The sequence below is a fragment of the Dipodomys spectabilis genome, unplaced genomic scaffold (genome assembly GCF_019054845.1).
Source record: "Dipodomys spectabilis isolate Male_0828 unplaced genomic scaffold, ASM1905484v1 ptg000030l, whole genome shotgun sequence".
Lineage (NCBI taxonomy): Eukaryota > Metazoa > Chordata > Mammalia > Rodentia > Heteromyidae > Dipodomys > Dipodomys spectabilis.
Genome location: NW_024870707.1, coordinates 12,290,988 through 12,312,366, shown reverse-complemented (window position 1 = coordinate 12,312,366; position 21,379 = coordinate 12,290,988). Strand labels below are relative to the sequence as shown.

Genomic DNA, 21,379 nt, shown 5'->3' with positions numbered 1-21,379 from the left:
GGTAGGAAGATCTTCCCTACAGTGGCATGTGGGAGTGAATGGGGAAGCCCAGTGCTTGCAAACTAGGAGAAACAAGATGAGTGCCAGTGGAAAAATAGAAATACCACGGTGAGATTGGTACATGACACCATGTTCATAAATTGCAAATGAAATGGAGGGACAAAGGGCGAACAAATGCTGCAGTGGTACTCATTGGACACCTTGTTGAAAATGAACTGTACAACTTGTGGGCAGGGATGGGAGGGAAAAACTGGGAGACAGCAAGGAAAGTGGTGACATTGTCCGAAAAGAAATGCACTCATTACCCAATGTATGAAGCAGTAACCCCTCTGTACGTGACCTTTATAATAATAAAAATAATTAAAAATTGCAAATACATCTGCTTAGAAGACAATGCCAACAGGAGCATGATCCAGGCAGGATGCCCTGGCTCAGTCACAACTGTTTACTGAGCATCTACTTTGTGCCAAACACTTTTCTGGGCACTGTAGATTCAGAGGTGAATAAAACAACAGAAAATAAAGTAGTTTCAGGTAAGTGTTATGTGATGTGAAATTGATTGTAGGTGATATAGTGTGAGAAGAGCAAACTTAAGTGTTTTCAGGTACAGGAGGAAGAGCATGTGCTAAAGCCCTAAGGTAGGACTGAGCTTTGCCTCTACAGGAAAACTAAGAAATTCAATGAGGTTAAGTAGGGTGAAAAGGGGCTAGAGAATGAATGTGGAAAAGGCAGATGGGCTGCAGAGCATTCAGGGCTTCACAGAATCTTATCAAGTGTTCTGATTCTAGTCACAATGGAAAATCAAGGAGGTTCTAAACAGATTCAGCAGCATACTAATTTTTATACAGGATTTTTATTTATTATTTTGTTTAGCATTAGATCTGAAAGCACGGCCTACACGTGCTCTTTCTCTGAGCTACACTTCCAGACCCTAAAAAAGTTGTGGGTTTTTGTTTTTTTCTTTTGGTCAGTTGTGGGGCTTGAACTCTAGTCTTGGACACTGTCCCCGAGCTCTTCAGCTCAAGGCTAGTGCTCTATCACTTTGAGTCACAGTGCCACTTCCCATTTTCTGGTAGTTAATTGGAGATAAGAGTTTCAAGGACTTTCCTGCCTGGGCTAGCTTTAAACCATAATCCTCAAAACTCAGCCTCTTGAGTAGCTAGGTGTGAGCCACCGGCACCTGGCTTCTAAAAGAGTTTTTAAGACTAACAAATAGGGATGGGGACATGGCTCAAGTGGTTATAGAGTATGTGTTTAGCATGGGGCCCAAGTTCAAACACCAGTACCACTAGAGAGAGAGAGAGAAATTGGTATGGTGGTACCTGCCTGTTACCTCAGTGCTTAGGAAGCTAAATGAGAACACACTAGATCTTTTACTCTATGTTGTATAGAACACAGCTATCTTTTTTTTTTTTGGTTGTGGGTCTTGAACTTGGCCTGGGCACTGTCGCTCAGCTCTTCAGCTCAAGGCTAGTGCTCTACCACTGGAGCCACAGCACCACTTCTGGTTTTCTGGTGGTTAATTGGAGATGAGTCTCACAGACGTTCTTGCTGAGGCTGGCTTTGAACCATGATCCTCAGATCTCAGCCTCCTGAATAGCTAGGATTACACAGATGTGAGGTGCCTAGCTGACTTCAGCCTCTTGGATAGCTAGAATATAGGTGTGAGCTACTGGTGCCCAGCTGGTTTGGGCCATGATTCCTCCTATTGCATAGTTGGGATAACAGGTTATGTGTGTCACTATATCCAAGTTTTTATTGATTAAGATCAAATTTCACAAAGGAAGAAGACGAAAAAAGAGATGGGGTTTTACTGGCTGGGAACCACTTTCTAAGTATCTAGGATTTCAAGAGTGAGCCACAATATTCATTACAGATTTTTTTTTCTCCCAGTACTGGGGCTTGAACTCAGCATATTGAGCTCTGGCTCAGCTTTTTGGTTCAAGGCTAGCACTCTACCATTTTGAGCCATAGCGTCACTTCCAGTTTTCTGGTGGTTCATTGGAGAGAAGAGTCTCGTGGACTTTTCTGCCTGTGCTGGCTTTGAACCGTGATCCTCTGATCTCGGCCTCCTGAGTAGCTGGGATTCCAGGCGTGAGCCACCGGAGCCCAGCTGGAAGACTCATTTTAAAAGAACGTTTGGCTTCTGCGTGCAGACCGCACTGGAGTCCGGGGAAAGTCACCGAAACCCAGAACTTCAGTATCCACATCTGCAGAATGGCAAGACCACCCCAGGCCCGTGCTGGAACGCACAGATCGGCCCCGGAGGTCGCGGCAGGAAGACTGCGAGGTCCGCGAGCAGGCCCGAGCTCGGGCCGGACACAGCTGCCGACCGCCCAGGCAGCCGCGGGGCGGCGCCGCGGGCAAGGCCTGTTCCCACAGGTCCCGGTCCCACCGCCGCAGGTCAGCTCGGCGCTCAGCAGCTTTGGCCTGCCGTAAGCGGCAGGAGGCGTAGCCATTGCGCAGGGCGTGGCCGGAGCCGGAGCGCTGGCCCGAGAAACTCCCCAGGCGACGGGGCGTGGCCTTGCCGAGGCGGGGCCTGTGAGGTGGGCGTGGCCCTGACGGCGGGCGGGGCGTCGTCATCGCCGGGCGGCCGGCGCTGATGGCGGCGGCGCGGAGCGTCTGAGCGGGCGGGGGCCATGACCACCGCCCGGCCCCAGTTCAGCATCGATGACGCCTTCGAGCTGACCCTGGAGGACACGGGGCCCGGGCCGGAGTCCAGCGGGGTCTCCCGCTTTGGGCCGCTGCACTTCGAGCGCCGGCCCCGGTTCGAAGTGGCTGACGAAGACAAGCCGTCCGGACTGCGCTACCAGGTGAACGGCCCGCCCCCCAGGGCCGGACCGGGCGGGACTGCAGGCCGGGTCCTGGAGAGCCCAGCTTAGAATCTGTCTGGGGGCCCGAGCAGAGCGGGAGACTGCCCCCTGGCCGTGTCCCCGGCTCCGGGGCCCTGCCTGTACGCTTCCAGCTCCGATTTGTGTCCCCAGCCTTCACCAAGAGCGGGGACCTCGGACCAGCTAACCCTCAGGGAGCACACAGAGTCCTAACCCTTCCTGGAGATTGACACCCGACTCCCACTGAGTTTGGGGTCCCTACTGAATCCGAAGCAGACCTTGTTCATCCGTGGAGTAACCCCTTTGGCCCAGGCCAGATGATCTAGGGTAACCTGCATCCCCTTGTCTGTTTTAGAGATCCCCATACCATCCCAGAGCTGGGAGGCGCCCTACTCGGAATCCGCCCACCCCTTGACCCCCACGACTAAACTAGAAATCCTTTTTCTCCTCCATCAATCCTAGTTTCCTTCCTGGGATTCTTTTCCCAACCTGGAGGAGATTGTGTGCCCCAAATTTGGGAACCCTGGGCTGTCTTGCCCTGCCACCCCAGATCTCCAGCCTCTGTGGCTGGCTCCTGAAATATCCTGAGAGCTCCATTCGGACTCCCTAACTTGCTCCTGGGACCTCTGCTAGCTCCTGGTCCCTACAACTCCCAGCATCCACCCACATCCTACCTAGGTTTCGGTGTCTGTGAATCATCAAACTTGTTCTGCTGGGAGGGTGAAGGGCCAGGATAGCAGCTGCCAGGCGGCCAGACAAACTGCTGTGTGGCTGCTTGTCTCCTCTCTCAAGAGGGGCATGAACAAGGGCCTGAGCTCAGCAACCCGACTGAACCCTGTGTTCTGGAACAGAACCTGGAGAATGATGAGGATGGAGCACAGGCGTCTCCAGAGCCAGATGGGGGAATCAGCACCAGGTTAGGGCCAGGTGGGGACCCACCCTGTACCTTGAACCCCATGCTTCTGGCCCTTGTCTACTGGGACCTGCCCAGTCCCCCACTCACTAAACTCAGCTCTCCCATGTTCTATAAGATTGCTAGATCCACTACTCTGGTAGGGTCTCCTGTCCACCAAGACCACATTACTGCAGTGCACTACATCAACCACCTACCACATCAGGCTTTGTGTGTGTATGTGCCAGTACCAGGGCTTGGACTCATGGCCTTATGCTCTTGTTGGGCCTTCTTGATCACTTCTGGTGTACAACTACTTGAGCCATACCCCCAGTCTGGCATTTTGCTGATTAACTGGAACTGGAGTCTCCAGACTTTCCTGCCTGGTATGGCCTCAAATCTCCTCCAGGTCTGAGCCTCATGAATAGTTAGGATTACAGATGCGAACCACCAGTATTGAGTCACCAGGCTTTTTATCCTATGGGAACCACAGTCTATTCTGATCCCCCATCTATCCATAGGTTACCTGTCTTGCAGGAACTCTTAGCTCTCATCCCCGTTTTCCCCTACTCAGTCTTGAGGATGCCCCCCCCACACACACTTGACCTCATCCCTGCCCCCTCTCAGGGCACCACGCCTACATTTATCATAATTCCACGCCCCTTCCTTCTCCTGCTCACTGGGCCCCTGTGTCCTGCAGGGATTCTGGGCAAACATCCATCCGCAGCTCCCAGTGGTCCTTTAGCACCATCAGCAACACCACCCAGCGCTCCTACAATGCCTGCTGCAGGTGAGACCCTCTTTGTCCTGAGCCCCTACCTCCAAGTGCCCTCCTTCCCTTCCAGCCAACAGCCCTAGCTCCCCACCCTTTATCTATTTCACCCTCATCCTGCTCTCCTGCCACCAGCTGGACCCAACACCCTTTGATCCAGAAGAACCGCAGGGTAGTGCTGGCCTCCTTCCTGCTCCTGCTGCTAGGGCTAGGTGAGTGCCTTAAGGGCCCAGCCTCTCCTTCCCTCTTCCTACAGCCTCCATATCCCCTTGATACACTGGGCTCCCAGAGTCCAGTCCTCTGTGTTACTTGTCAGGAACCAGGGCCTTGAGAAGGCCCTTGAGAAGGGCAGGCCCAGGATTCCGATCACCAGCCAGGAAATCACAGACTGAAAATGGAACCTGGGTCAATGCTCCAAACATCTGTTGACTTTGACTACTCCTCTTCCTCTCCTCCTGCTCCTCCTCCTCTCTTCCTCCTCCTCTCCCTCCTTCTCCTCTGCTAGTTATTTTGTGTTGACTTTGGGCAGGCTTATTTTCCCACCATACAGAGGTCACACAGCAAGGGAGAGACAGAATCCAAAAGCTGAGTGTGAGGGCAGGTGTTCCCGTGGCAAGGATGCTGAGTGCCAGCCACCCCATCCAGGGGCTCCTGTCACTTTTTTTGTAGATACTGTACAGCGGGGTTACAGTTACATGAGTATCACTTCTTCTTTGGAGTCCAAGAGCCAATCAGGATCTCGTATCACTTTCTCTTCTTTGGAATCTAAGAGCCAATCAGGATCTCATTCCATTCCCATTGCTCAAATGAGGAAAACCGAGGCCCTGAGCAGGTACATCTCACTGCTATATGTTTCTGACTCCCAGGCTCCTCATTCTGAGGGGCTGAGTCAGGAGTCCCTAAAGAGGGACCAGTTATGGCTGCTGCCCCCTCCCCACTCCAGGGAGGTCAAAGTCTCTGCCAAGCCCAATAGCCTGAGCAGAAGAAGAAGCTGTGGTGCCAGTCATGGCCCTGTCTGCTGGTGAGACAAGCATCTCTAGCAGCCTGGCAGCATAGACTTAGGCCAGTGAAGGGGCTTGCTTGAGTCTGGAAGCAGACAAGCAGGAATAAACCCACATGTGGGACCCACCAAGGTCTCATAAAGGATTCGCGGGGAATTAGGAAAAGATGGCTCCTCTGGGAGGGCAGAGCCTGCAGCCATAAGCAAGAGGGTAGGGAGGGAGTTTGTGCCCCTTTTTGAGGTGCTCTCAGCAGTACAGGAAACAGACGGCAGCACACTGTGGCCCAGACTGTATTGTTCACACAAAACTTGCCCCATTGCCCCTCCAACTAGGACTCTGGATCTGAAAAAGTAGATCCAGCCATAACCTGTCCATCTTGTCTATCACCCACTGTCAGCCAAAGTCAACATCCCTGCCAGGGGCCACAGTCCCTACCAGAATCCTCCAGCTGGGCTCTTGGGCAGTCTTGCCCAAGGTTGGCAGCTCTCAGCCAGACTTAGCATTTGTAATGCTGTTCCCTCAGCCTGGAATTCTTTCTCTGCCTGAACAATGCCCACAGCAAAGCCTCTACAGCCAGTTTTCACCTTCCAACTGCAGCCGTGGGCAGGTGACTTTCCATTCCATCAGAGTGACAAGGCAGTGATGGAACTCACCTAGCCAGTGTCTGGAGCACCCCGGAAGTGCTCCATACGTGAACTGCTGCTATTTCTTTCTTTTTTGGGGGGCGGACGGGGGGTGATCAGTCATGGGGCTTGAACTCAGGGCCTATGCACTGTCTCTGAGCTCTTTTGCCCTACTACTTTGAGCCACAGCACCACTTCTGGTTTTCTGGTGGTTAATTGGAGTCTCATGGACTTTCCTGCCCCAGCTGGCTTTAAACAGTGATTCTCAGATCTGAACCTCCTGAGTAGCTAGGATTATAGGCTTCATGAGCCACCAGTGCCCAGCAAAGTAAGATGATATCTATCTATCGATCCATCTGTAGATAGATCAATAGATTATAGATATACTATATAGATATACTATAGATACAGATATAGATATCTACAGATACACCTATAAATATAGATATAGCTATAGATATCTATATATCTGTAGATAAACTATATGTTTAGAGATAGATCACCTTTTTTTTGTCCGTCATGAGGCTTGCACTCAGCTGAGCTCTTTTTGCTCGAGGCTATTGCTCTACCACTTTGAGCCACAGTGCCACTTCCAACTGCTGCAATTTCACCTCTGCTCAGCTTAGCTGTCACTGCCTCCAGGACTGCTCTCCCTGGTCTCCCAGGCTGGCACAGGGCTACTGCTCTAGGCTTCCACACAGCTCTGTTCTCACCCCTACCCTCCCTGGGTTGTAGCTTGTGTTTGTGTGTAAGTCTGTGTGCTGGTTCTAGGGTTTGAACTCAGAACCTGGGAGCTGTTTCTGGGCTTTTGTGCACAAGGCTCAAGCTCTACCACTTGAGCCACAGCTCCACTTATGGCTTTCCAAATAATTGGAAATAAGCCTGCCTGGGCAGGCATTGGCTTTGAACTACAGATCTCAGCTTTCTGAGTAGGTTTACAGACTGGGCCACTGGCACCTAGTTTAGGTGGTAGTGTTACGGGGAGTCTTGGTTCCGCTGGTTTTGGGTGTAGTGGAGTTGAAACCAGGGCCTTGTGCTTTTCTACACAGACACTCCAGCACTTGGGCTGCACAGCAAGCCCGCTTTCAGGTTCTTGTTGGTCCCTCCATTAAGGAAGGGCCAAGATGGCAGGGCCCTTCTCTTTCACCCCGGCTTGTGGGCACCAGGCATGCAGGAAGTATTAAGTGTTCATTAAATGACTGAAAGGCCACACCAAGGAGCAGATAAAGATCTCCCATTTCACAGACGTTTTCCAGGGCCCACCAAGTGCCCAGCTCTGAAAGCAGCTGAGTGAGCTTCCTGGGGAGGGTCTCCGCCTGGCATCCAGGTTAGGTGGGGACCGCCACCCCGGGACCCTAGCCTGGCTGGGGGTCGGTGGGGGGGCGGGAGGCTCCGCCCTCACCTCCCCGGGCCCGTCTGTGTGCAGTGCTCATCTTGGTCGGCGTGGGACTGGAGGTGGCCCCCTCTCCAGGTGAGCGCCCTCCTTGTGCCCAGGGGCCCTGGGCAAGCCTTCCCCCCTCCCAGCAGGACTCAGCCCTGTTTTCTGCGGAGGAGGCTTGGCCAGGCAGTCAGCGCCCATCTTCCTCCGCAGGTGTCTCCAGCGCCATCTTCTTCGTGCCGGGCTTCCTGCTGCTGGTCCCGGGAGGTGAGCGTGGCCCGGCCCGGGCGGGGCGCGGAGGGGCGGGGCCGGGCGCGGAGGGGCGGGGCCGGGGCGGGGCCTCGCGCTGACAGCCCCGCCCCGCAGTGTACCACGTGATCTTCATCTACTGCGCGGTCCAGGGCCGCCGGGGCTTCCATTTCTTCTACCTGCCCTACTTCGACAAGTGAGCAAGTGAGCCGCCGGGGGACCTTCGGACACCTGTGGCCAGGGCCCTGAGCCGCGGCCTCCGTGGACGGGGCGGGTGCTCCACCGACCGGCGCCCCGCTCCCTCCCCTCATCTCAGGGGAAGAGGCCCTCAGGACCCTGGCGGCCCGGCCCCCTCCGGAGTTGGCTCAGGAAGTTTGGGGCTTGCCAGCCCGGCCTTGGGAACGTTGCCCCTCGCCTGTCCACTCCTTAACTTATGCCTGGGCCCACAGGCTGCAGGGCTGGTGGTATTTTGTGCTAATAAAAGGGTAATGAGCCCAGAAAGGGATGTTTGTGCCTTCCTGGCCTGACTACAACTTTTTCCCACAAGGCTGAGAAAAGGCCCCACCCCGGGGCTGACCGGCCTTGGAGACCATCCATCGCCCATTATATGCACAACAATCTTGGGACTCAGAGATTTGCCCAAGGACACTAATGTTGAGGGCCAGACCTGGGTCTGGAAGAAGTGTCCTAGCCTCTCTGCCCCAACTCTCAGCAGACTCAGCCAGAGCCTGTTCTAGGAACCCTGGCCCAGAGACTCAGAGATGACGCAGGATTGGGGCCTGGAGGCTGGTATTCTGGATCCCGCCTGGCTCTGGGGCCCTGGGCTGCCACAGCCGGCTGCAAATGTGGGCCATGTGAAGGCAGCGGCCCCGCCCCTCCTTCCATGCCCTATTTCCCAAGCAGAGTTTGGGAGAACTAGGGGACAGAGGATGTGGGAGGCAGGCCTCGTGACAGGAGCCTTAGGAACTAAAGACCCTTTGACCCACAAGGCACTTAGAAAGACCATCTCAAAAAAAAAAAAATCAGGACTTTGGAAAATCAGAACATCTTGGAATCTTGGGGACTGACACACAATCTCTGAGAAGACTGAAATCTGAGCTCATAATAGCTCCTATTTGCCAAGCTCTTAGGGCTAAGGCACCAGACCGCTGTTGAGCACCAGACGTGGGTCAGGTCGTGAAGTCCTCACTGCCGCCACCCCCGTTTTACAGAGGAGAGCTGACCCACCCAAGTCCCACCTGCAGATTGCCCGCACTCAGAACCATAATGGAGGGGTTCCAGCACCAGACCAGGTCCTTTCCATGACTCTGGGGGAAACCAAGGAGGGGGAAACCAAGCTGTCAAAGGTCCCACTGAATGAGGAGTCTGTTCTTCTGACTAAAATGTCAGCACCCTTAAAAGAGGACTCTCCCCCTGCAAGTCCACAGCACTAGGACACTGAGCACCATGGTATCTTGTGCTGTTGTTTATTTCTCTCTCTCTCTTTTTTTTGTCGGTCGTGGGGCTTGAACTCTTGAGCGCTGTCCCTGCACTCTTCAGCTCAAGGCGAGCGCTCTACCACTTGAGCCACAGCGCCACTTCCAGTTTTCTGGTGGTTTATTGGAGATAAGAGTCTCACGGACTTTGCTGCCTGAGCTGGCTTTGAACCGAGATCCTCAGATCTCAGCCTCCTGAGTAGTTAGGATTACAGGTGTGAGCCGCTGTCACCTGGCTAAAGTCATGATTTTTTTGTTGTTGTTGTTGAACTCAGGGCCTGGGCACTGTTTCTGAGCTTCTTTTTTGTTCAAGGCTAGCGCTGTGCCACAGCGCCACTCTTGGCTCTTTCTGCGCATGTGGTACTGAGGAATGGAACCTCGGGCTTCATGCATGCTAGGCAGGCACTCTACCACTGAGCCACCTTCCCAGCCCTTGTGCTATTGCTGAGTGGACAGATGCCCCCACCCCTGCTGCTACACCCTGGCCTGCCCAGCCCTGCTTCCCTCACACCCCCATCAAAACACTTAGGGGGCCCCCTTTGATGCAGGAACTCCTTACCCGCCCCCTCCTACTAGCTGTGACAAGGAATGAAGGGTTTACAATACTTTTATTAGGTAAAATAAAAACTAGAAGAGTGAAACAAAGAGATACACCAAATCCAAGTACACATTATATTCCTTTCAATAAATATGATCAGAACAAACACCAAAAATGGAAACATTACCAAAATGGTTCATTAAGAAATGAGCAATAAGCCAGGTGCCGGTGGCTCACGCCTGTCATCCTAGCTACTCAGGAGTCTGAGATCTGAGGATACAGTTCAAAGCCAGCCCGGGCAGGAAAGTCCATGAGACTTATCTCCAATAACCACCAGAAAACTGGAAGTGGCGCTGTGGCTCAAGTGGTCGAGCGCTAGCCTGAGATGAAGAGCTCAGGGACAGAGCTCAGGCCCAGAGTTGAAGCCCATGACCGACAAAAAAAAAAAAAAGAAAAAAAAAAAATGAGTAAGTGAGCAATAGGGCTGGGAATGTGGCTTAGTGGTAGAGTGCTTGCCTAGCATGCATGAAGCACTGGGTTTGATTCCTCAGTACCACATACAAAGAGAAAGCCAAAAGAGGTACTGTAGCTCAAGTGGTAGAGTGCTAGCCTTGAGCAAAAAGAAAATCCAGGACACTGCCCAGGCCCTGAGTTCAAGCCCCAAGACTACCAAAAAGAAAAAAAGACAAAAAAAAAAGAAAAAAGCTAGGTCCTGGTACATGCTAACCAAGCAGTTTACCCCTGAGGTACATTCCCAATTCAGAGTCTGGCTTTTTCTTGTGTGTTTATCTAATCTAGATCACATTGACAGCAACATTTCTCAGAAAATGATGGAGACCCTAGACTCCAAATAAATACCATATGTCTCCTTGGCCTAAAGACGTATAATTAGGAGCATGCAGATTTCCTTAGTGAATTGTGACTCAATTCACCTTGATCCGTAGTCCATTGTGGGCCACTATTTCTGCACTAACACAGCTTTCCTTAAATTTTCTAATAAGTCTGCTCTCAGCCATCACTTTCAGCCTCTAGTTGTCATTGCATTCTGAGTGTGTCTCCTGTATCCTGGACTCAGCAATAGGGAAGAATCTACATATCTGCTCTTCTGTTTATTGATTAACTTTAGACTTCATTATAAGGGTTGCCATTAATATAACAGTTAGAATGTTTCATTCAACAGTCAAATCAATAGAGGAAGACCGGCAGGAAGTACAATTCAAGTGGTAGAGTGCTTGCTTAAGTGCAGTGCCCTGAGTCCAACCCCCAATATTGGGGGAGCAGAGGGAGAACACCTGGAGGAAAGTGGGGAAAAGGAGAATTCCTAACTGAATCAGTGCAAGTCTGGAAAAGAAAAAAAAAAAAAACAAAGAGAAACTGCATAGAAAACAGAAGGTAGGGGCTGGGAAGGTGGCTCAGTGGTAGAGCACTTGCCTTGCACGCTCAAGGCCCTCGGTTCGATTCCTCAGCACCACATAAGCAAAAAGAAAAAAGCCGGAAGTGGCGCTGTGGCTCAAGTGGTAGAGCACTAGCCTTGAGCTGAAGAGCTGAGGGACAGCGCCCAGGCCCAGAGTTCAGGCCCTACGACCGGACCCCCCCAAAAAAAAAAAAAGAAAAGAAAACAGAAGGTAAAAACAGTGGTTCACATCTATAATCTTAGCTACTCAGGAGCTGAGATTGGAGGATGGAGGTTTGAGACCAGTGTGGGCAAAAAAAGACACAAAATTCTATCTCGAATAGCCAGCAAAAAATGAGGTTTGAGATATGGCTCAAGTGGTAGATTGCCAATCATGAGTAAGCAAGCAAAGTGGAAAGCACAAGGCACTGAGTCAAAGAAAGAAAGGAGAGAGAGAGGGAGAGAGAGAGAGAGAAGGAAAGAAGGAAGGAAGAAAAGGAAGGAAGGAAGGAAGGGACTGTCCTTTACCAGGCGCTGGTGGCTCACACCTTAATCCTAGCTATTCAGGAGGCTGATATCTGAGGATCACAGTTCAAAGCCAGCCCAGGCTGACTATCCGCCAGTGCTGTCAAAGTAAGAAGCAGCTAGCGTGGCTGGGTCTCCTTGAGCAGGTCCTGCTGGTGTCTGAGTCTCAGGAGATCTGGTTCTTGCTGCCCAGACCTCAGCGAGCAGACAACATCATCACAAACTCTGAGGGGGGGGCGGGGAAGGGAGAGAGAAAGAGAAGACAAGAGTTCAGGGTCATCTAGGTGAAGAATCCCAGGCAATGCTGGACCTGGTGCTGGAGAGCTGGGGCAGGGCTGGTGGGCAGCGGCTCACCGTCAAAGTCTATGGTGCCATCCCCATTGAGGTCCATGTCTCGGAGCATCTCATCCAGCTCAGTCCCCTGCAGCGGCTCCCCGAGAAGAGCCGGTGCTGCCTCCCGCAGCTCTGCCACTGTGATCCGTCCATCTCTGTCCCTGTCAAACTAGCGTCCAGGCAGGGATCAGCTCCCCTGGCTGCCTCTGGGAATGAGATGCTGCCCACTTACCCCGACTGACTCACTTGGCCCCAACTTTTCTTATTGTCTCATTCCAAGACAGCTCTCCTGCTCCGCGCAGTCTCCCTCAATGGTGCCTTCAGCTAGACAGACCATGTTTGCCTGTCCCTGGGCCCTAGTCTTGCCCCGCTAGGCTCTGGACGTCCTGAAGGCTGAGGCCTTTACATTCCCAGCAAGGATGCTGTTCAGAGCTGGCATCCGTGGCTCACTTTTATAATCCAAGCTACTTGGGAGGCTCAGTTCTGAGGATCAAGGTTCAAAGCCAGCCCAGGCAGGAAAAGTTTTATCTCCAATTAAGCACCCAAAAAGCTGGAAGTAGAGCTGTGGCTCAAGAGGTAGAGCTTCAGCCTTGAGCAAAGAAAGATAAGGGACAGCAGACAGGTCCTGAGTTCAAGACCCAGTCCTGGGAGCTGGGAATGTGTCTTAGTGGTAGAGGATTTGCCTAACATACTTGAAGCCCTAGTTTGATTCCTCAGTGCCAGAGTGGCGCTGTGACTCAAGTGGTAGAGTGCTAACCCTGAACAAAAGAAGCCCAGGGACAATGCCCAGGCCGAGTTCAAGCCCTAGGACCGGCAAAAAAGAAAAAAAAAAGACTTAGCCCCAGCATGCATGCGTGGATGCATGCACAAGTGTACACACACACACACACACACACACACACACACACACACACACACACACAGATGCTGCACCCCATGGCCCACCCCAACCACAGTTCCTACCTCTCGGAAAGCGATGCGCAGCTCTCGCACCCCCAACATATGTGCCGTCTCCTCCCGCAGCTTTGGGCCTATCAGTTCCACGAACTCCTCGAAATCCACAAATCCACCCACTGTGAATCCGAGCAGAATATCACAATCCCACCCACTGGAAAACACCTCTCCCGTCTGCTCCACTCTGCGCCAGGGAAGGCAGAGCCCATCTCCACCCACAGAGGGCTGGGGCTGGGGCAGGGCCGCAGCTGGCCTCCAGGAAGCTCCCACGCCTGTACCTGCAGAGCAGGCAGCCCGGATTCAAATCCTGTGCTGCTGCCCAGCCTTGGAGGCTTACCCACCTCCAGGCCTCTAGCTAGGATGGGCTTTGAGGGTAGCATTCATGGCTGTGGGGTGGTGGGGACCCTTCAGAAGCCTCCCCACACACTGAGGCACTTTGTTGGCCCCTCAGCTCTAAAGATGCTCCATTCCCACGCCGCACTAATGGCCTTGGGGGAAAGAAGCGAAGTTGGCGCTGGATGTGTCATTCAATTGCAAATTACACATGACTTCTGGAGATCGCAGCAAAGACAAAAATAAACCGACAGACCTCCTGGAATGGAGGGAAGAGGATGAAAGACGTCCAAAAAAAACAGTGAAAGTTAGTGGGTGGGGATGAGAGTGCAAAACTGGGAGAGAGAGAGGGAAGGGAGAACGTCCAAAAGGAAATGTACTCGTAGGGAAGTGGCGCTGTGGCTCAAGCGGTAGAGCGCTCGCCTTGAGCTGAAGAGCGCAGGCACAGCGCCCAGGCCCAGAGCGCAAGCCCCACGACCAGCAAAAAAAAAAAAAAAGAAAGAGCGAAATGTACTCATAGCTGGACGCTGGTGGCTCTCGCCTGTAATCCTAGCTACTCAGGAGCCTGAGATCTGAGGATCTCGGTTCAAAGCCAGCCCGAGCAGGAAAGACTGTGAGACTCCTATCTCCAATAAACCACTAGAAAACCGAAAGTGGCGCTGTGGCTCAAGCGGTAGAGCGCTCGCCTTGAGCTGAAGAGCTGAGGGGCAGCACCCAGGCCCAGAGTTCAAGTCCCACGACTGACAAAAAAAAAAAAAAAAATGTACTTATTACCTGACGTATGCAACTGTAACCGCTCCATACATCACCTTTAGAATTACAATAAAACATTTGAAAAATATCTAAAAAGAGAAAACTGGTGAGTGATCAACCCAGCACTCCATAACAAGGGCAGCCAGGGTTCAGTCAAACCAAGCCTCCTGGAGCCTTAGAAGACTGCATTCTTTCCAGGTGACCCCAATTTAGATGTCACCTGGGGATAGGGAGCGAAGCAGGGGGAGAGGGAAAGGGAGGAGCACTAGGTGGCTAGTACCTGCAAAGAGCATGTTATGACCTAGCGGAACCAAGCCAAGGCTGCAGCACTGGCCCGCGGCAGCACAAATGCATACAGCGGCTATATGGCTCCCACCAAGGCCAGGTTTTGTTTTTGATTTTGTTTTTAGTCAGTTGTAGGCAAGTGCTCTACCACTTGAGCCACAGCGTCACTTCTGTTTTTTTGGCAGTTCATTGGAGATAAGAGTCTCACAGACTTTCCCGCCTGGATTGGATTTGAACCACAATCCTCAGATCTCAGCCTTCCGAGTAGCTGGGATGACAGGTGGGAGTCATCGGCGCCCGGCTCCAAGTTGCTTAACTCAAGCCTCATGGGCCTCTCCTGGGCCAACAAGCTGCTTTCCTGGCCTGCAGCTCCTCACCAAGAGGAGGAGCCAGAGGCACGGAGAGCACTGTGGCCAGCCTGCTCCCAGGGCCCAGCCAGGCATCTCCCACCCCGGCCACCCAGGGGCTCAGCCACTCACTCCGCATCTTCACGTGCTGTGAGACCTCCAGGAGCTCCATCTCCGTGGGCATGTAGCCCAGCGTGCGCATGCAGTCGCCAAGCTCCCGGTAGCTGATACAGCCATCTTGGTCAGTGTCAAACTCCTCAAAGGCAGCCTGAAGCTCTGCCAGGGAAGCAGGTCAGGCCGGATGACCATAGGCCAGGGTCTCCCCACCCCCAAACCCCTCCCCGCACCCTCCCTCCCCAGGCAGCGTGGAGAACCACCCACTCACCATCCAGCTCTTCGGGGCCCAGCTCACGGTCCTGCGGAGGGATGGCACAGTAGATCCCCTAGCTCAGCCACGGCCCACCCCTGGGCAGCCCCACCAGGGCAGGTGAACTCTGAGGGCCCCAGGATCATCTTTCTGGGGCTTCAAGTGAGCCCCCAGCACTAAGCACGCCTGAAGCCCACCTTGCTTCGAATTTCAGAAGCCACAGCCCGTGGCCTGGGCTCCCCAGGGGCTGCAGCTTCCACCCTCCCCTCCCCCCACCAACCTTGGATGCCAGCCCCGCCCACGCCCCCCCTCCCCTGACCTTCCCGAAGATTCGGTTGAGCAGAGGCCCATATGTCCTCTGAGCAGCATCCTGTTGGGGGTCAGAACGATGCCGGTGGGACTGGCGACGAGAAGTTGGTCCAGGACATACTGCGGGTGGCCCGTTCCCCTCTCCAGTCTTTGAGATGTTTTTGCTGTTCCCTTTGGTCTCAGAACCCTGGTCAGGGTTCTGCTCCCCAGAACTGCTCTTCCGGGACCGTCGGAGCCCTCTCTCCCTCCTGCTCCTGGTCCTGGCTAAAGGGGGACCCTCAGAGCCACCAGTCCCAGAAGATACAACCCCCGTAGGATCTTTCTGGGGACCAGAGGCCTGGGCTGGGCTGGGCCCTGTGGCCATCTAGGAATGGACGCCGGGGCTGAGATGCAGCTCCCCTGAGTAGTCTTGGCTTTGTGACCCATAAAGCTGCTTATGCACCCCAGTCTTAGAGCCGATCACCTGGGTTTGGGCACTGAGGGGGATTAGGGTTAAGTGAAGCAGGCAGCCCAGGACCTAATTCCTGCCCTCTACTCCAGGTTGGCCAGGCAGAGCCTGACGCATCCCGATTGCTGTCCTGTGCATTTGGGTTGTCAGGACAGACTGGCTGAAAGGAGCTTGGCTGGTAGACATGGCCAAGCCAACACCCCACGTCTCAGTTTCCTCATCTGTAAAATGAAGGGAGGGGGCTACTGGTTTAAAGCCAAGCACTGTGGCACAACAGGAAACATGAGCAAGATTTAGCGGGGTAGGGAGGACAGAGGAGGCATGCAGCAGGAGGAAAGCGCGGCCAAAGGCTGGCAGGTGGGGAAGGAAAAGACCAATCACCCTCAGGCTCCGCTGGGTGACATCCTGGCTGGACGGAAGGCATATAAACTGGGAAGAGAGGCCTGGAAAGCTGAGTGAGAGGCAGGGGTGTGGGAGTGGCTGGGCCCAGGGCCTCCAGCCTCGCAGGCTGAGGAGGTTCTTCCTTTCTGGGATCTCAGAGTCATGGCCTTGGTTCAGACCCTAGAACTGCTTGGGTTAAGGGGTGCTGCTGTCCGGCCCTAGGGGGGTTACAGGGCGCTTGCTGGTCACTTGTCCTTCCTGGGCTGGGGTTAGGGTTTCCTGGAGAGCAGCCCCATGAATGATTGATGTCCTCTCAGCTTGGGTTTCCTGCCCGCCCGCCTTCGTGTCGCCACCCGGTGCCATGCAGCAGGCCCCGGTGTGGGGCTGGCAAGCAGTTGGGCCACAATCAGGCAGGCACATAGGCCTCCCAGGTAAGCCAGGCATGCCGGGCAGGGCCCTAGGGGGGTGGGGGAGGGGGAGGACAGAGCTCTGATCCAGTAGGGGACTGGAGCAGGGAGGGGGTCTGCTTTAGGAAAAACCGTGAGCAAGGGAGGTGGAGGCCCCATGCTGAAGGCCAGCAGGCTGCAGCCATGGAGGCACCGAGCCACTTAGGACCCAGGCCTGTGTGTCCCCATCCACCTCCCTGTCACCTCCCTACAGCGCCGCCTTCTCTGTCAAGTAGTTGTGTGAAACAACAGGGCCACCCGTTGCCTGTGCTGTGGGACGCAGGAAAGACCTCAGGAGGTTGCAGAGGACGTTGAAGGGGCACATGCTGCTCTCAGGACAGCCCCCGGCCACGGCCCGAGACTCAGACCTTACCCCAGATTTCTGAGCAGCATTCTTTGCGGGAGAGGCCTCCTTTGCGGCCCTTCTCCAACTCCTATGCGCCCGTGTGGCCCAGGACCTCCCCTGGAGGGCAACTACTGGTTCTTGAACTCAAGGTCTTGCTTAGCTCTTTTGTGAAAGGCTGGTACGCTACCACTAGAGCCACACTGCCACTTCTGGCTTTTTGCTGGCTAATTGGAGATAAGTCTCACGTACCATCCTGCCTGGACTAGCTTCAAACCAGGATCCTCAGATCTCCTCCTGAGTAGTTAGAATTCCAGGCATGAGCCACCAGTGTCTAGCTCCCACTTGGGATTTTTTTTTTTTTTTTTTTTTTTTTGCTGGTCATAGGGCCTGAACTCTGGGCCTGGGCGCTGTCCCTCAGCTCTTCAGCTCAAGGCTAGCACTCTACCACTGGAGCCACAGCACCACTTCTGGCTTTTTCTGTTTATGTGGTGCTGAGGAATCGAACCCAGGGCCTCATGCTTGCAAGGCATGTACTCTACCGCTGAGCTACCTTCCCAGCCTCCACTTGGGATTTTTTTAAACACTTGAACCCTGCCCAGAATATTAGGCATAAGGGGATCATATAAGGAGTGTATCAAGTGGTTTCCAAACTCTGTTTCCTGGAGGTGTCTCTCCCGTGCCTCTATAATCTGAGCGCCACCTTTTAGTTCATATAATACTTCATTTAAATAGTCTCACCAGCTCTCAATATGTTTGAAAGCCTGTGGTTTAGTCTACATGGATGTAGAGATTCATGTGACAGAATGGCCAAGATCAGGTCTGCCTCCCTTCCTGTCTGTGACCTTGGACAAATCCCTGATTCAATAAACGATCTCCCTCCCTCACCCCACTGGGAAATGGATTGGAGGTAGACTGCAGGAGGACTTCTATCTGAAGTTGCTGCCACAAGCTAACTACCCCCCAAAGGGTAACACTGACTCAGACGAACAGTGATTTTCTTGGAGATGTGCAGGAGCCTTTCTCTCCTCTCTCTCTCTCCTCTGTCTCTCCTGTCTGTGTCTGTCTGTCTCTGTCTCTGTCTGTCTATCTGTCTGTCTGTCTGTCTGTCTCTGTCTCTGTCTCTCTCTGTCTCTCTCTCTCTCTCTCACACACACACACACACACACACCCCAGAGCTTAAATTCAAGGCCTTGTACTATCACCTGGCTTTTTCACTCACACCTGTAACTCTACTACTTAAGCCAGACCTCTACTTCTGGCTTTTTATTGTTTAATTGGAGCTAAGAGATCTCATGGACTTTTCTTCCTGGGTGCAGCTTTGGATGGTGATCCTCACACCTCAGCCTCTAGAGTAGCTAGGATTATAGGTCTGAGCCACAGGTGCCAGGCTAGTCTCTTTCATTCACTCATTCATTCATTCATTCATTGATTCCTCAGGTACAGAGCTTGTGTCCAGCAGTACCCTGGGGACCCCGGATGGACACTGCCATGAAAGCCAACCTGGGCGATGCCGGCCATAGGCCCCGCACAGAGCTTGATGATGACGACTACTACCCCCAGGGTAGCTGGGACACGGTCTTTCTAGTGGCCCTGCTGCTCCTAGGGTTGCCAGCCAACGGGCTGATGGCATGGCTGGCAGGCTCACAGGCCCGGCATGGGGCAGGCACGAGGCTGGCTCTGCTGCTGCTCAGCCTAGCCCTCTCTGATTTTCTCTTCTTGGCAGCGGCAGCCTTCCAGATCCTGGAGATCCAGCATGGAGGGCACTGGCCGCTGGGTACTGCTGCTTGCCGCTTCTACTACTTCCTGTGGGTTGTGTCCTACTCTTCAGGCCTCTTCCTGCTGGCCGCCCTCAGCCTGGATCGCTGCCTGCTAAGCCTGTGCCCACGCTGGTACCCCGGCCGCCGCCCAGCTCGCCTGCCACTGTGGGTGTGCGCTGGGGTCTGGGTGCTGGCCACTCTCTTCAGCGTGCCCTGGCTTGTCTTCCCCGAGGCTGCCGTCTGGTGGTATGACCTGGTCATCTGTTTGGACTTCTGGGACAGTGAGGAGCTGCCCTTGCGGATGCTGGAGATCCTCGGGGGCTTCCTGCCCTTCCTGCTGCTGCTGGTCTGTCATGTGCTCACCCAGGCTGCCGCCTGCAGGACCTGCCGCTGCCACCAGCCCCAGCCCCCTGCCTGCCAGGGCTTTGCCCGAGTTGCCAAGACCATTTTGTCAGCCTATGTGGTCCTGAGGCTGCCATACCAGCTGGCCCAGCTGCTCTACCTGGCCTTCCTGTGGGACATCTACCCCGGCTACCTGCTCTGGGAGGCCCTGGTCTACTCCGACTACCTGATCCTGCTCAATAGCTGCCTGAGCCCCTTCCTCTGCCTCATGGCCAGTGCCGACCTCCGGGCCCTGCTGCGCTCGGTGCTGTCGTCCTTCGCGGCGGCTCTCTGTGAGGAATGGCCCAGCAGCTTCTCACCAGCCGAGCCACAGACCCAGGTGGGCTCTGAGGGGCCAACTCTGCCCGGGCCAACACCTGAAGCCCAGCCACAGCTAGATGCCACGGCCCAGCCTCAGGCCAGCGCCCCAACCCAGCCACAGCTGAATCCCGGGGCCCAGACCCAGGCCAGCCCCCCAGCCCAGCCACAGCTGAATCCCGGGGCCCAGACCCAGGCCAGCCCCCCAGCCCAGCTACAGCTGAATCCCGGGGCCCAGAACCAGGCCAGCCTCCCAGCCCAGCAACAGCTGAATCCCGGGGCCCAGGCCAGCCCCCCAATCCAGCCAAAGTCAGACACTGTACCCCAGACCCCTGCCTGCCCTGTTGGGGCGGCCCCCAGCCCCTGTGAGGAAGCCTCCCCTAACCCACACCCAGATCCCACTCCTGAGACCCCAGAGAACCCACTCACACCAGCTGCCCCTGAAGGAGAAAGGCCTAATAGTGCCCCACCAGAGGAGGCCCCCAGTACTGGCCCCACTTGAGGGTCCAGGGAAGTCCAAGCCTACCAGGGCAGTGGAAAAGCCAGAGGAGCCAGAGGAAGCAGCCAATCAGAGAGGTGGGAGGATCTCCCTGTGGAAAGCCCCACTGAGTCTCCCACCCCCCACCCCACCCACTGCTCCATCCCTTGGGCCTACAAAGAGTACCAAGGGGAAGTGAAAAGAAGACACCAAAAGTCCCACTTCGTTGTGAGTGATCCCCGAGTCTTCCCTACCCAGATCTTCCATGCTTATACATAGTTGCCCACAGGCTCTTTTCTTTTCTTTTTTCCTTTCTTTCTTTTCTTTCTCCTTCCTTTCTTTCTCCTTCCTTCCTTCCTTCCTTTCTTTTTTCTTTCTTTCTTTCTTTGCCTCCTGTAGTGAGCACAAAACTTAAGGCCTTAGGCATTCACTTGGCTTTTTTTTTTTTTTTTTTGGTCGGTCGTGGGGCTTGAACTCTGGGCCTGGGCGCTGTCCCTCAGCTCTTCAGCTCAAGGCAAGCGCTCTACGACTTGAGCCACAGCACCACTTTCAGTTTTCTAGTGTTTTTTGTTTTTTTTAACTTGAAGATAAGAGTCTTGCGGACTTTTCTGCCTGGGCTGGCTTTGAACTATGATCCTCATATCTCAGCCTGCAGAGTGGCTAGGATTACAGGCATGAACCTCCGGCACCCCGTTGCTTTTTCTATTTATGTGGTACTGAGGAATCCAACCTAGGGCCTCATGCATGAGAAGCAAGCACCCTATCATTGAGCCACCTTCCTTGCCCCTCACTTGGTGTTTTTGCTCAAGGGTGGCACTCTACAACTTGAGCCCTACCTCCATTTCCGGCTTTTGCTGGTTAACTGGATAAAAGAGTCTTACAGGCTTTCCTGTCTGGGCTGGCTTTGAACTGTGATCCTCAGATCTCAGTCTCCAGATTTGCTAGAATTAGATGTGTGAGCCACCAGCACCCAGCTGATGGCGTCCTGCTGGGATTTTTCCTCCCCCCCCCCCCCCCATCCTCCCCAGCTCCCTGCCCTCCTCATGCCCCTGTCTTGGTGGAGGAAGACAACAGGGGTCACTTGTCCTGGGTTACATTTGACTTCCCTGCCGCTCTTCCTTCCTCTTTCCACTTCCTTGTCCCATCCTCCAACCTGAACACATGCACCCTAAACAGATGGGAGAAAGGGAAGCTTTCAGGAGTCCACAGACTCAAGAAAAGCCTTGAAACCCTAATGGTCCACGAGCTGGCTGAGCAGAGCTAAGCCATCTCCATCAGTTGATTTTCTCTAGTGGGCAGTGAGTGAGGCTGGGGCGGGACTTCCCCCCAAAAAGCAGCCAGAGAAGAAGCGAGAGTGACAAAACCTGGATTCCAGTCTGGCTGCTCCTGCCTCTTGGGCTGTAATGAAGATTAAATGAGGAAGTATGGGCAGTGCCCACAGGAGCTTGGCACCCAGCAGGGCCCAG

The 21,379-nt window shown here is 54.1% G+C and overlaps 3 protein-coding genes across 4 annotated transcripts; 2 read left to right on the top strand and 1 right to left on the bottom strand.

Moving 5' to 3' along the window:
- Positions 1 to 2,563: 2,563 nt before the first annotated feature.
- Tmem134 (transmembrane protein 134) lies at positions 2,564 to 8,240 on the top strand. 2 transcript variants are annotated; one of them, XM_042676512.1, is made up of 7 exons: positions 2,564 to 2,813; positions 3,683 to 3,747; positions 4,424 to 4,513; positions 4,631 to 4,707; positions 7,546 to 7,590; positions 7,711 to 7,764; positions 7,864 to 8,240. In XM_042676512.1, the coding sequence occupies exons 1-7, from the start codon at positions 2,640 to 2,642 to the stop codon at positions 7,944 to 7,946; spliced, it is 588 nt and encodes a 195-aa protein (XP_042532446.1). In that variant the 5' UTR covers positions 2,564 to 2,639; the 3' UTR covers positions 7,947 to 8,240. The 2 variants fall into 2 exon arrangements, with proteins under 2 accessions (XP_042532446.1, XP_042532447.1); XM_042676513.1 differs by lacking the exon at positions 7,546 to 7,590 and having other exon boundaries at positions 2,572 to 2,813.
- Positions 8,241 to 11,811: 3,571 nt separating this feature from the next.
- Positions 11,812 to 15,722, bottom strand: Cabp4 (calcium binding protein 4). The gene is made up of 6 exons (XM_042675854.1): positions 15,369 to 15,722; positions 15,068 to 15,098; positions 14,815 to 14,958; positions 12,974 to 13,083; positions 12,032 to 12,179; positions 11,812 to 11,902 (listed from the first exon to the last, which is right to left on the bottom strand). The coding sequence occupies exons 1-6, from the start codon at positions 15,720 to 15,722 to the stop codon at positions 11,874 to 11,876; spliced, it is 816 nt and encodes a 271-aa protein (XP_042531788.1). The 3' UTR covers positions 11,812 to 11,873.
- Positions 15,723 to 18,455: 2,733 nt separating this feature from the next.
- On the top strand, positions 18,456 to 19,937 carry Gpr152 (G protein-coupled receptor 152). The gene has a single exon (XM_042676600.1). It carries the CDS (start codon positions 18,456 to 18,458, stop codon positions 19,935 to 19,937), a length of 1,482 nt encoding a protein of 493 aa, XP_042532534.1.
- The last annotated feature ends 1,442 nt before the right edge of the window (positions 19,938 to 21,379 follow it).